This window comes from Mus pahari, chromosome 14 (assembly GCF_900095145.1).
Source record: "Mus pahari chromosome 14, PAHARI_EIJ_v1.1, whole genome shotgun sequence".
Taxonomy (NCBI): Eukaryota; Metazoa; Chordata; class Mammalia; order Rodentia; family Muridae; genus Mus; species Mus pahari.
Window position 1 is genome coordinate 52,550,537 of NC_034603.1, and position 13,965 is coordinate 52,564,501.

The following is a 13,965-nucleotide window of genomic DNA, read 5'->3' on the forward strand; positions in this document are numbered from 1 at the left end:
CAGTGTTTCCTTACAGCCATAGAAATCCTAACTAATACAGGCAGTAAGTTAAAAGAATTTTTTCAAAATTATAAAATAAATAAGCAGCAGAATCAGACTATTCAAGAAAAATGTAGAGGTAGCTCTGCTGCTCAAGTGCTCACCCGGCGTACAGAGCCCTGAGTCCCATCCCCAGGGCTGTCAAACCAGGTAGAGCGGCGCTTGGGAGATAGAAGCAGCAGATCAGAAGCACATTACCATCCTCAGCTACAGAGCAAGTTCCAGGTCATCTGGACTACAGGAAAGCCTGTCCATCCTTAGTGGGGAGGGGCCGGCTGGAGAGAGAGTTCAGTGGTTAAGAACACTGACTGCTCTTCCAGAGATTCTGTGTTCAATTTCCAGCCACCACATGATGGCTCACAACCATCTGTAATGGGATCCGATGCCCTTTCTGCTGTATCTGAAGAAAGCTATAGTGTACTCATATACATAAAATAAATAAATCTTAAAAAAAAAAAAAAAAGCACTTTCTGCTCTCCCTGAGAACTAGGGTTCCATTCCTAACACCCATGTGTTGGTTCACAGCTATCTTTAACTCCTGTCCCTAGGAATCTGACATCGGATTCTGGCCTCTAAGGGCCCTGTATATATGGTCCAGACATACATGCAACAAAACACCCATACACATAAGATAATATTTTTTTTAATTTAAGAAATAAAATCAGACAAGCGCATAAGGTCACAGAGTGCTGGAAGCTAGCTACATCCATGCTGAGAGAAGCTCAGTGGATGAGTCAGGTGTTTTGCAGTTGGGCCTAACTTCATGGCGTCTAGGCAGGTATTTTTGGAAGAAGCACCGCTCCCGGTAGCCTCCCAGTCTAGGCTGTCATTGCGTCACTCACTCTTGAAAACCAGTACTCATGTGACTTTGATATTCCAGAAATTGAAACCCCACATCTTCACAGTGGGTGAACAGACCTATAGGAATGTCAAGAGCCTGATTGAACCGGTCAACCAGTCCATCGTGGTCAGTGGAGAGAGTGGAGCCGGGAAGGTAAGAGTGCCAGCTTTTTACCCAGTCCCTCAACCTAGCTCGGTAAGCAGAAAGACAAGGGCGTTTGCTGTGGCATCATTGGTTGCCTAGTCACTCACAGATAGGGAGTCTGTGTGCTGTGGTCAGCAAGTACCACACCAGAGGTCAGAAGACAGGGCTCCAGGGCAGCCTCCACGGCTAGCTCTGCCGCCACCCTGGTGAGATACTTTCCCCTCACAACTTTCCCCTTTCACTGATGGTGCCTCTAGAATCTTTAGAAACTGCGGTCAGGGAGTCCAGCGTAGTGGTACAACAGCTAGAGTACCTCAAAAGCTCCTAACATCGAAGGCCTCAGTAAGTTCACTTGTGACGTGGAAGAGAATGGAGGGCCACACCAACATGGGACTTCTGTGTGAGCGAGAAGGAGCCTCTGTCGTGTGACATGGCAACACACACCTGTAATGCCAGGGTTTAGGAAGAGATGTAGAAAGGTCACACAGCAGCCTGGAGTAGGTAGTGAGACGCTTTATCTTGTTACAGGTTCAGTTCCCAGCAACTATGTGGTGGTTAATAAACATCTGAAACTAGTTCCAGAAGATCTGATGCTCCCTTCAGATGTGGGCCCTGCACAGAGGTGTTGCAGACATACATTCAGGCAAACAACCGTACACATAAAATAAAAAATAATAATAGCTATTTAAAAAAAAAAAAACTTTTTACGAACCCTGCTGGGTTGTCGGTGACATCAAGGGCAGTACGTGAGAAGAAGCTCCTGGTATGGTCAGAGGGCCTTATAGATGGGACCTCAGCAGGCGAGATAGGGGTTGCATAAACAAGGATTTCTATAGCTAGTGAGAGGAAACCATCAACTCGGGCCTCGCCCAGCCACCTCTCCCTTCCCGCAGCACTTTATGAGGGGTTCTTTGGACTGTAAGCCCCTTTTGCCTACACTGATGTCAGAGTACACGAGGACTGGGGAGAACCTGGCCAAAGACCAACACTAGCAGAACTCATTTACCCTTCACTGAGTAGCCATTATGGCCACGGGCTGGGCCTGCTTTCTGTTGTTACTTTTTAACATTGAATTAGTTGTGGGTGGGGTGGCACTTGTGCACAACACGTGTGTAGAGGTCAGAGGGCAGCTCTTGGGAGTCAGTTCTCTCTTCCGCCATGTGGCTCTGAGGCATAGAACTCGGGTCATCAGGCTCAGCATTGAGAACCTTGACCTACTGAGCAGTCTTACTGGCCCTTTGTTTGTTTGTTTGCTGTACAGGAGATTAAACCCAGGACCCTGAATGTGCTATGCAGGCATGCTACCAAAGAACTATGATACATCCCCAGACCTTACTTTATGTTTTATTTTTGAGACAAGGTCTCAGTAAGTTGACCAGGTGGCCTTGAACTCACTTACATAGTCTAGCCCTCTTCCGGCCTCTATGGACACCAGACATACCTGCAACCCAAACACCTGTAAACACAATAAAATAAAATTAAAACCTAATATATAACCTTAAAAAAGACCTACTTCCAGGTAGTCAGAGTGGGGAATAGGGCCCCCTATTATTCCCATATTAATTGGAGACAATATTTCAGTCCACATAATTAATACCTTAAACAAAAGGGAAAAATCAGTTGTGTGCCTTCAGCCCCAAGTACAGAAACAATGCAGAACTCAGCTTGCTTGCATGGTGGGCTAGGGGCGTAGCTGAGTGGTAGACTGCTTGTCTGACAGTCACAAGGCCTTGAGTTCATTTCTTAGTACCACCAACGTTAAATACTAATCAAACCCAAAGTCGGCTTTGCTTCTGGAGGACTGGGATTAGATTCGTGTGCCATGTGCTCAGCCAATAGGAGGTTTTGTGAGAATAAAGTTTAAAAGGTCTATGTTAGACTTTTTTGTATCATTTTTCTGCGCCGGGGCAGTGGTAGTACACACCTTTAATCCCAGCACTCAGGAGGCAGAGGCACTCGATCTCCTGAGTCCTAGGCCAGCCTCGTCTACAGAGTGAGTTCCTGGACATCCAAGGCTACACAGAGAAACCTGGTATTGGGTGTAGGGGAATAGATGTAGCTCGGCATGGAGGTATAAGCCTTTAAGTGGGAAGATTTCAAGGCCAGCCTGATCTACAAAGAAAGTTCCAGGCTAGGAAGGACTACATAGTGAAATTCTGTCCCAAAAATAAATAAATAGGACAAAAATAGATACATAAACTAGATATGAGAAATAAATAAAAATAGATATAAACCCAACATCTCCAGGGTCTGTAAGCAAATGCACAGAAAGCACCCTGTAAAAGAGTCAGGAATAGCTGTGAGGCCTCAGAGATGGTGAGTAGCCTGCCAGGTCTGGGCTGGAGTGTGTGAGGGTGTCGCTCATGCACTCGAGCCTCTTTCCTTAGAGCATCTTTTGAGCTGAGAGAAGCAGAGGTGTGCACCCCTGCTTCACAGGCAAGAAGTGCCTTGCCCAAGGCACAGCTGAACTCAGCATCCATGCATTTATGCAAGCAGCAACATTTGATAGATGAACTCTGTACTGGGCATCTCTCGCTGGCCCTGTAGTAGGAGGGAATAAGAACGAGGACTCTACCCACATGGCTGCTTTTGCTACAGACATGGACATCCCGATGCCTGATGAAGTTCTATGCGGTGGTGGCTGCCTCACCTACTTCCTGCGAGAACCATAAGATTGCAGAGAGGATTGAACAGCGGATCCTGAACTCCAACCCTGTCATGGAAGCTTTTGGTGAGCTCGGTGTCCTCTGCACTGCCCTCTGGTGTCATTTCCTCTAGGACTCGCCCCCTTCCAGGAGAGAGGTAGTACTGGAAGACTTGTCTCCGGGTTGGAGAATTAACTACCTAGGTTCTAACCTCTTCCCAGATTCCCTCAGTTCTGTCTATTAAAGGTGCTACCATACGGGGATAAGCTTGGTGCTAGAGCCTAGCATCTGTGAGAACCCTTCTCTAGATAGAGCTGGAACCATCTGGCACATTCAAAACAGTTGCATAGAAAGTGCCTTTGCTCATCTAGTCAAAATCTTGTCTTTCCGTTGAGTTTCCTAATGTTCCAAAAGAAGGAAGTTTGCCAAAGGTGGCATAGCTTTTGTGGGGTGTTGTTTGGGAGGTATTATCCTTTTTTTTTTTTTTTTGCTTTGTTTTTTTTTTTTTGTTTTGGTTTTGTTGTTGTTTTTAGGGAAGGGGGTTGTTTTGGTTTGTTTGGAGTTTTGTGGGTTTTTTGGTTGTTTGGTTTTGTTTTTTTTCCTCAAGACAGTACCCCCTATCTAGCTCTATCTGTCTGGCTGTCCTGGAACTCATGAAGACCGGGCTATCCTCACACTCACAGATCTGCCAGCCTCCAGCTCTGATTAAAGGAGTGTGCAGTGACACCTGGCTTGCGGTGGCGTACCTTTTAGTGTCCACATGCTGTGTCTGTCTAAAACCTGTAGGAATGGCTTGCTTTCACCTCTTCCTTGGCTGGGGCTAAAGAGAGAACTCAGCAGTTCAAAGCATTTAGTGCTCTTGGAGAAGACCTGAGTTCAATTCCCAGCATCCACATGATGGCTCACAACTCCCATAACTCCATCCCATATTTCCAGTTCCAAGGGATTGTCCACCTCTTCTGACCTCTTGCGGGCACTAGGCATGTATGTTACACACATACATGAATGCAGACAAAACGCTCACACACATAAAAGACCAAAAAAACAGCCCTGATTATCTAGGCTTGTTCATTCCTGTTCCTGGTCCAGAACCCATTTGCCAAAGCCCATGTGCCCATTCCGTAATCCTGATCCCCATGACAGAAAAATCAGCAAAGGGGCCTTTAGGTGATAGGGCCTTTAGAGACAGGGACACACCCACAGCAGCTTGTGAAAGTTCTGTAAGCCAGGAGAGTGTGTATAAACACGAGTGTGATCTCTAGGGAACGCGTGCACACTAAGGAACAACAACAGCAGCCGCTTTGGGAAGTTCATCCAGCTCCAGCTCAACAGGTAAGAGCTGCTGCCGTTCAGCAAATGGGACAGTAGAGGTGGGGATTGGAAGCAGCAGCAGGGCAGTCACCAACCTGGGTCACCCCCATGGGCAAAGCCATCCTCAGAGCTTATGTGTTGTATCTGTGGGTTTCTGGAGCTCGGTGAACTCTGGATGGAAGTGTCCTGGTTTTAACCTAGAAAGTCATAGCTGCTGTGACCTGGAGCTATCGTGTTCTGATGGGCTCTGTGCTCACGATGGCTTCTCATGCTCACAAACTTCTTTGTTAAATGCCTCTTTAGGATAGAAGCTAGGGCATCAGCTCACAGAGGTGACTGCCATGCCTACCTGAGCTAAGACATTCTGAGTTTTGTTGTTTGAGACAGAGTCTCATATAGCCCAGGTTAACCTTGAATTCCTCTCTTCCTGGCCACTATACCTGGCTTCCCAAGGACACTCTGAATGTTACCTACCCAAGACAAGCTTGGAAGGGATTTGCCTGGTGGCAGTCTGTGTACAGCTACTGCTAATGGCTGTGGGGTGAGGGATAATGATACTGGGCTGTGCTTCTGTGTGCCAGAGCCCAGCAGATGACAGGAGCTGCAGTCCAAACCTACCTCCTAGAGAAAACCCGTGTGGCCTGCCAGGCCTCCAGTGAGAGGAACTTCCACATCTTCTATCAGGTCTGTGTCAGATGAAATGCACTGTGCCTCATGCAAGGCTGGGCGGCTTGTCCCTCTACCCTAGCATGCTCCATCCCTGGCCCCTCCCTCGGCCTGCTCTCAAGCAGAGCTGTTCACCAGGCAGTTTGGCCACAGAGGTTTTCCTGCCTCCATCAGACCAGAAGGTCCTTGAGCAGGACTCTATCTTCTAAATAGAAGTTACGTTGCCCACAGTAGACTGGGGGCACTTCAGGGTGGACACTTTCCCTCAACAGCGTGAGGGCTGCTCTGGAATTGTCCCTTCCCAGGACTGGGCTTCTCCAGGGCATTGGTAGGGCTCCTTGCACCCAGAAGTAGCTTCTTTTGGCAAGGAGAGATACCTCTCTAATCGAGATGAGGACTCCCTGCAAGAGTCATGTGTTCTGCATCAGACCACCAGCTTTCTGGGAAGATGTTTTTTTAGTAAGGCTGGAGACATCCCAGAAATGTCCCTTTCCCCATGCTCTGTGTGCAGCCTTTCAGTGTGCTGCCATTTCTTGTTCCTCATTTTAACCCCAGGTTTGCAGGGCCTCCCACCCCCAGCTCAGCTTCCTGGTCACCCCTTCCCACAGATTTGCAAAGGAGCCACCAAGGATGAAAGGCTCCAATGGCACCTCCCTGAGGGAACTGTCTTCTCCTGGCTACCCAATCCAGAAAGCAGTTTGGAAGGTAGGAGGGGCCTCCCCAAACTGCCCCAAAGCCCTACCCATTCTGCCCAGGACCTGTCTTCTTTCCCCCACTGACCCTGCTGACCACTGGGCTATGACGTGGATTCTTTTCAGAGGATTGTTTCGAGGTGACCAGAGAGGCCATGCTCCATCTGGGCATCGACACCCCTACCCAGAACAACATCTTTAAGGTCAGAAGAAAAGCCATGCTACTTACACTTAGAGGTGATGGTAGCCCTTCTCATGGATTGTCCCTGGACTTGGGACTCTCTTTCCATGAGTGCCTAGGACTTCAGGCCTTCAGTGCCTTGGACCATATCCATGGAGCTGGCCGCCACTCTGTGGGGAGCCTGGAGACGTGTGCTGGACTGGACTGGGCCATAGGGTCAGTGACACATCATGTAGTCCTTGAGTAATGAACATGGTGCAGTGACTTGCAAGCCCAGAACACAAGCACTTTGGGGCAGGTTTTATTACCATGACAAGAGTAGAGAAATCATCTTTTCCTGCTTGTCTAACACTTGAAAGCTTAGAAATTATATTCACACCTCTTAGCTCACTTGGCTTTATCAACAGTCTTTCGTGCATAAAGATTTTTTCCATTTTATACTTGAGAAAATCTGAAGTAGAGAAACTGAAGACACCACAAAGAGACAAAGTTGGTTTCAGGAGTTGTCATTCCAAATGCCCACCTCTTCCTCCTCCCTGACCCTGTCCTCTGCCTCCCTCTCTCTCTGGGAACCCAGAGAGCTAGCCTCATCTGCCTTTGCTGAAGGCCAACCACTTCCCTCTCTAACTCATCCCCTAGAGCAACAAGATGTAATGTCTAGGGTAGGCTGGGGACAGGGACAGGGAAGCCACTGCAGGAAAATGGGGATATTGATGGCCTCCACATGGTGTTTAGGAATCTAAGGTGCTTCACCCAGTATGGACACTGAGATAAGTGTTTGTGCAGAAGTGCAGTCCATGGAGACTGGCCAGAGAAAGTGAACAACACTAGGAGTGTTGCACGTGAGTGCTGGTTTGAAGATGTTATGACATATTTACGTGGCAGGGAAGACACCATGATTAGCAAGACTCATCCATTCCACTGAAGATGTTATGCCCTTGTGCCACAGCTATGCAGCCCTGGTAGTTTGGGACCAAAAGACCAGTAGCATGTAGAGATGACTGTCCTGGGACCAGACAGCAATGGGAGGAGAGGTTCTGTTCTCTTACTATGAGGTCCAGGGGTTCCAAGGTTATTGGTCCTTCCAAGGGTCCTCCTTGCCATCATAGCTTCTTGAAGTTACCTATATAGGTCATTGAAGGCACAGGCAGAAGGGTAGTGCCTACTACAGAGACCAGGATCACAGTTCCTCCCCTAGGCTGGACTATCACAGCCCAGTAATGCTGAGAAAGGGCCCAGGAAACCTAAGGGCTAAGCCCCACCCGGCAGAAATGTCCTGGCCCGTAACTAACAGGAGTGGTACTCCCATGCAGTCCATTGTGAAGGGAGCAGTGGGACATACGATGGATGGAGGCAGGCCCTGCTAGTTGCTCTGGAAGGTATCTGAAGTCCTGCTGCCTAGTCGCTAATCTCACCTCTCTCCTAGGCTGGACATTAACCTCCTATCTCTGCTATGGGCATCCTCATGGTGTGTGCCCACTGAATGCTGAGGAGATTGTGTTGGGATCTCTACCATATGAAATCATGCCTGACAGAGACAGACAAAGGGGCAGTCATCAGGAGCTCCCTCTGTTGTGACATCAACATGAGGACTCATCTTCTTGGTCAGGCCAAACCCTTGCCTTCTGACCATTCCTTCTGCCCTTCAGGTCCTAGCTGGACTACTGCACCTTGGCAATGTCCACTTTGTTGACTCAGAGGATGAAGCCCTGCCCTGCCAAGTGATGGATGGTACCAAAGGTGAGAGAGGAGGATGGGGGAATGCTTGGCAGGAATGGCTAGCGTTAGTGGAATGTGGTGGGAAATGGAAGGGTCATCCTCTGATGAAGCCAACAATGTCTTCAACAATCAGAGTCAGGTGGCTCGGAAAGTGATTTGTCCAATTCTAACACTGTGACTTCAAGTCCTGCCTCTTCACCCACTCAGTTCCAGTGGAGGGTGTTTGCCTAAGGAGGGCCCTCCTTTCTTCTCCAGTCTCTGTCAGGACCTCAGCCTTGCTGCTGCAGCTCCCAGAGAACATGCTGCTGGAGAGTATGCAGATTCGAACCATCAAGGCAGGCAAGCAGCAGCAGGTGTTCCAGAAGCCCTGCTCCAGAGCCGAGTGTGACACACGCAGAGACTGTCTGGCCAAACTCATCTATGCACGGTGAGTGACTTACTCTGGGCCTTCACTTCCCCAAAGGTTCTTACCCTGTCTAGGGTTGGACCAAACATTGTGAGACAATAGATATAGGTCCAAGATGGTGGAGGCTGGAGAATGCAGACCAGTTGCTGGGCTCCCAGGTTTGCCCTGAACCCTGCCTTTGGCCTCTGTGGCTATATTGCGGGGAGAAGTCGCTCTAAAGGTGATTCCCCACCTTTACAGATGCAGGTTGAGACTGTTGAGTAGTATGTAGGCTCCTCTGTCACCTGTACCCTTGGACCTTAGGTCGTCTGGGGAGTTAGAGAGGGGTAGTGGAGCCGGAAGTTCAGCTCACAGTCCCTGTCACCAGAATACACAACAGGCAGGAAGTAGCCCAGTATGGCAGGGAAGGTGGGCCCTCACCTTTTTTGGAACATGACATAGGTACCTCCATCCTCTGGCCATATGGTCAAATACTGTCTTATCTTGAGTTTTGAGAACCTTCAGAGTACCTTGTAAAGGCTATTAGAGGCTCAGACTCCCCTGAGATTATTGTGGCCAGTGTTCATATAGGAGTATGTGAGATCTTGGACAACCCTGTTTGGAGCCAAGACTCTGAGGTCCTCCTAAGCCCATGTCAACTAGAGATAGATACTTCTGCCTCAAAGCAGGTTTTAGGTCAGAAGTTGTGGAATTTTTGTATTTTGGATTATTTTAAGACAGGGTCTTACTGTGTGACTCTGGTTGGCCTGGAACTCAATGTCAGTGCTGTAATTAAAGGTATGTACACTGCACCCAACAGCCAAAAGATTTTTAAGATTTTTTAAGTAACTCTACAAGTTACTGCACAATGGAAATTACAGATAGAGCAAGCTTCTAGCTAAAGAGCATTTACACATGGCAGCTGTCATGTTATAGTAGTCCACATGGAAGCTGTCATGTTACAATAGTCCACTCAGTTTAGTATCTTGCATGAGTGTTTAAACCCGTGTTCAAAAAACAAAAAAGTCTACTGAATTAAACCAGTTGGAGAGTAATTACTTAAAGAGAAACTAAGGCGTAGTGGCCACCTCTAAGCCCAGCACATTTTAGGCTGAAGTAGGGGTTGTTAATTCCATATCAGAGTCTATATGTAGGCCCTGTTTCCACAATGGGGCAGGGGAAGGCAGTGTGCAGGAAAGGCGTCCTTTGAACAGTTTGTGCTTGGTGCCACCTTGTATAGAAGTGTCATTTTCTCGGGACTAGCGACAGTTGCAGTAGGAAATGCATTACCTTGTGATTTGCCCCCCCCCCCCCCATGTGCAGGCTTGAGGAGGAGATGGCAGCTCCTGAAGCCTTCCCTGGGGGAAGTCAGTGTACTCAGCTTACACAAATGCAACTGGGGCCTGCCAGTATCCTCTAGTCATGGCATTAGCTGGCAATGGGTTGTGTGACTAATGCAGACCCATACCCTACCTGACCCAGGATCCTAGCTTGAACAGGTTAGATCTGTGTATACCTAGAAACATGTGCCCAGAGCCTGCCTGTGCTGTAGGTCAAGATTGCATAAGCCAGGAACAAGAGGATTTAGCCTTTGGCCTGGTAGGTTCAGGACTCAGGACCTTTTAGCACGTGATGCCCTTCCTGGGAGGGCAGGTTCACCACATCCTACTCTTTCACACCAACAGGCTGTTCGACTGGCTGGTGTCTGTGATCAACAGCAGCATCTGTGCAGACTCCAACTCATGGACTGCCTTCATAGGTAGCAGGACTCACACAACTGGGAACCCTCCAGAAAATAAGCCGTTGGACCCAGGGTGGAGGAACGGTCCCTGAGTCACCTGGGTGCCTGGGAGTAGCTCCTTCCCTCTCTCTGCTAGTGTCCCCATTCGTCCATCCGTCCGTCCATCCATCCATCTATCCATCCAGGAGTTTGGTGATATTTCTACATTTGATTGCCCACATATTATATGTCTATCCATGGCTCTCTAGACAGACCAGTTTACGCCTTATTTCTGATGGCCCTTTTTCTCTTAGTCCCAGGAAGGTAGTCAGACACAGTTGAGGGCAGCATTGTTGTACATTGGGTTGGGTGAGTCAAATAGAAATTAAAACCTAGAGATGACAACACAGTTTGCTTAAAACGGGGCATCAGCTGGGCTGGTGAGATAAGGTCCTCTGAACAACATCGATACAGAGGACATTCCCTGTATCACACAAAAAACAGGACCCAGTAGCCTGTTGGGGTCAGAGGATTCAGACTTGAAGGTGGGCTCTTGCCTGAGCTGCCCTTCATTCAGATGTGTGACTTTCTGAATGCTCTGATGTAGCATGAGGCAAGGGAAGAGGTCCTGGGACCTACATAGGTGGGTGTGGGAACAAGGGACTCATCACTCAGCCTCACCCCAAGGCTGATTGAGGCCTCCGCAAGGGTGCAGCCACTCCCGTGTTTGTCATCTCTACCACCGTGTGGTAACCCCATGGGTCTCTCCTCTCTTCCCAGGTCTGCTAGATGTGTATGGATTCGAGTCATTTCCTAATAACAGTCTGGAACAGCTGTGCATCAACTATGCCAATGAGAAGCTACAGCAGCACTTCGTGGCTCACTACCTCAGGGCCCAGCAGGTGAGGGACAGGGCAAGGCGAGCCATCCTGGAGGCACCTTTGTTCCCTGTTTTATGAATTGAGAAATAATAACTATGTCAGAAACTGTCTTAATATTAATATACTCTGTTCCTTAATGTTATTCTGGAACTTGCTTCCTCCTATCCCTGCTCCTAGGAGGAGTACGAAGTTGAGGGCCTGGAGTGGTCATTTGTTAACTACCAGGACAACCAGACCTGCTTAGATCTCCTTGAAGGGAGCCCCATCAGCATCTGTTCCCTCATAAATGAGGTAAGACTCTTAGGCCAGTGAGCAAGCCAACAGAGCTGGTCTCTGGGCTTTTCTGGTGCCTCAGTGATTATTTTGTATGCTCTCTCTCCCCCATCTACAAGTAAGTGTGCTAATCCCTGGGCTTTCCCTGGAGTTGCTTGTGTTACCACTCTGCTGCCCTGGGTCCAGACACTGAGGATGCTACATGTGTGGGAAGACCTCATCACTGTGATGACTGCCCACTCCCATCCTACAGGAATGCCGCCTTAACCGGCCAAGCAGTGCAGCACAACTACAGACGCGCATCGAGAGCACACTGGCAGGCCGGCCCTGCCTGGGCCATAACAAGCTCAGCCGGGAACCCAGCTTCGTGGTTATGCATTTCGCGGGACCTGTACGGTACCACACAGCTGGCCTGGTGGAAAAGAACAAGGTGAGCCTGGGCCACAGCATAGAGCTCCCGGGTAAGGAAGCTGAGTCACTACTGCATGTACAAAGTAATTCCTGTAGGGCATCCACTTTCTCCTCAGTGTCCTCTCCTCAAAACCCAGGCTTACTCTCTTGAGCCCTGCCTAGGATCTTTGCTAATTCATCCTGAGCTGCCTGGAAGTGGTCCATGTTACATATGGCTCCTCTTGGCCCGCATACCCAGTCTTCTTGGGATTCCAGCCTGCCCTCCCCAGGAGCCCTGTACTTGGGGAGTGGTGGCCAGCACTAGGAAGCAACTCACCTCCCTGCCTGCCACCCTTGCCCTTTCTGATAGGACCCTGTTCCCCCTGAGCTGACTGAGCTCCTGCAGCAATCCCAAGACCCCCTGCTCACGATGCTGTTTCCTGCCAACCCTGAAGAGAAGACCCAGGAGGAGCTGTCTGGCCAGAGCAGGGCTCCTGCATTGACTGTGGTATCCAAGTTCAAGGTGGGTCTAGTGGTGCTGACATGCAATGCTCAATAAAATTGTCTATTGAGTGCCCCTCAAAACTGGGGCTGTTTACTGGGGAGCAGTGATGTGCCATGCAGAAATAGTCCCTGTCACATCAATCTTATGCTTCAGTGTAAAAGACAGGGAACAGACAAGACATCTCTGGGTATGAGGATAAGGTATAAGGTGGGGACTCCCAGCCTCTGTTGATGAGCTGTGACATAAGCAACATCTGAGTCATATCCCTCTGGCACATAGGGCAGACTTAATCATGGAACAGCAGGGGCGGCGTGAAGCTGTTCTGTCGGAAAATGATCCTGAGGAAGAAAGGAAAGGGAAAAGGCCCAGACCAGAGGCTCAGTCAGTAAGAGCCACTGGTCCACAGGCATTCCTGGAGAAAGGGTGAGAAGTACAGGGTGGTTACCATGTGCCTTGCGCACGATCTTTAAAAACTTTCAGTAGTCCACAGGGTATGTGAGCCTGATCGCAAGGCTGGGAGGTCCTCCAAAGACACAACATCCTCAGAGCCAGCATCCAGCATAGGCCCGTGAGCTCCCCAATCCTGCCTGACCCCAGATTTCTGTGTCTTCAGGCTTCACTGGAACAGCTCCTGCAGGTCCTACAGAGTACAACGCCCCACTACATTCGCTGCATCAAGCCCAACAGCCAGAGTCAGCCACAGACTTTCCTCCAGGAAGAGGTAACTAACCCTGAGCTACAGCTACTTAGCACCAAGGACAAAGAGGCGAGCATCCCCAGCTAGGATGGTCACCGGCAGTCTCTTGGGCTGGGCCTGACATTAAGAAAGGCTTGTTTATTTTGGCCAGGCAGTGGTGGCGCATGCCTTTAATCCCAGCACTTGGGAGGCAGAGGCAGAGTTCAAGGCCAGCCAGGGCTACACAGAGAAACCCTGTCTCAAAGAACCTAAATAAATAAATGAATGAATGAATGCTCTGGCAGGGCAATCTGTATGCTCAAGGTGGCACATGGGTGGCACATGGGGACACTAGAGCACCTTGCTCCCTGCTCACCTAGCCAACCCTGATAGGAGATTTGAAACTGCTCAGGGCAATGGGTGTTTTGTGATTTGTTCAACATGTATACAGTCTATGAAGTATAGCTATCTCTGGACTGTCAATCTCATTTTCCAGTCTACATAAAATCATTCCTCAGGGTTTCAGGCTCTGAGGGATACAGATGATGTGTGAGTCTGGACAGCACTGAAGAGTGTCCCATAGTCACCTGCTAAATGTGGCTGTATAGCCAAAGATGACTGGGCTGTGTGGGACAGTTTGGGTTCAAATCACGTAAGAATCTTCACAAAACAGCCTTCTTTGCTTGAGAGGTCCGATGCAGGAAGAGAACAGGCAGTTCTGTTCTGTGAATCAGTGTCAGCCCGGGGAGGTGAGAGGCAGAGCCAAGCCTGTGTGTTTTTGCAGGCCTTAGCTATATGAGGAGCCAGGAACTGGGCAGGACCTTTGCAGCTCCACCATGACCTCTTCTAGCAGGGAGATTGTCAGGACCCCTCAGTTTCTCATGATCCCACAGAGAC

The 13,965-nt window shown here is 49.2% G+C and overlaps 1 protein-coding gene across 5 annotated transcripts in view; it reads left to right on the top strand.

Annotated features, from left to right (window-relative positions):
• The window catches only part of Myo19 (myosin XIX), a 29,175-nt gene that overhangs the window by 6,981 nt on the left and 8,229 nt on the right, over window positions 1-13,965 (top strand). For 4 of the 5 annotated variants that reach the window (XR_003845152.1, XM_021211842.2, XM_029546305.1 and 1 more), the window contains 14 exons: window positions 920-1,033; window positions 3,623-3,755; window positions 4,932-5,001; window positions 5,562-5,664; window positions 6,255-6,351; window positions 6,465-6,541; window positions 8,169-8,259; window positions 8,494-8,665; window positions 10,309-10,382; window positions 11,124-11,245; window positions 11,402-11,515; window positions 11,751-11,927; window positions 12,258-12,410; window positions 13,006-13,113. Coding sequence is in view for 4 of the 5 variants with exons in the window: in XM_021211842.2 (XP_021067501.1) it covers window positions 920-1,033; window positions 3,623-3,755; window positions 4,932-5,001; window positions 5,562-5,664; window positions 6,255-6,351; window positions 6,465-6,541; window positions 8,169-8,259; window positions 8,494-8,665; window positions 10,309-10,382; window positions 11,124-11,245; window positions 11,402-11,515; window positions 11,751-11,927; window positions 12,258-12,410; window positions 13,006-13,113 (1,605 nt within the window). In the remaining variant the exon portion in view is untranslated. Of the gene's footprint in view, window positions 1-919; window positions 1,034-3,622; window positions 3,756-4,931; window positions 5,002-5,561; window positions 5,665-6,254; window positions 6,352-6,464; window positions 6,542-8,168; window positions 8,260-8,493; window positions 8,666-10,308; window positions 10,383-11,123; window positions 11,246-11,401; window positions 11,516-11,750; window positions 11,928-12,257; window positions 12,411-13,005; window positions 13,114-13,965 lie in introns of those variants that run through there. The other variant, XM_029546306.1, reaches the window with a different exon arrangement.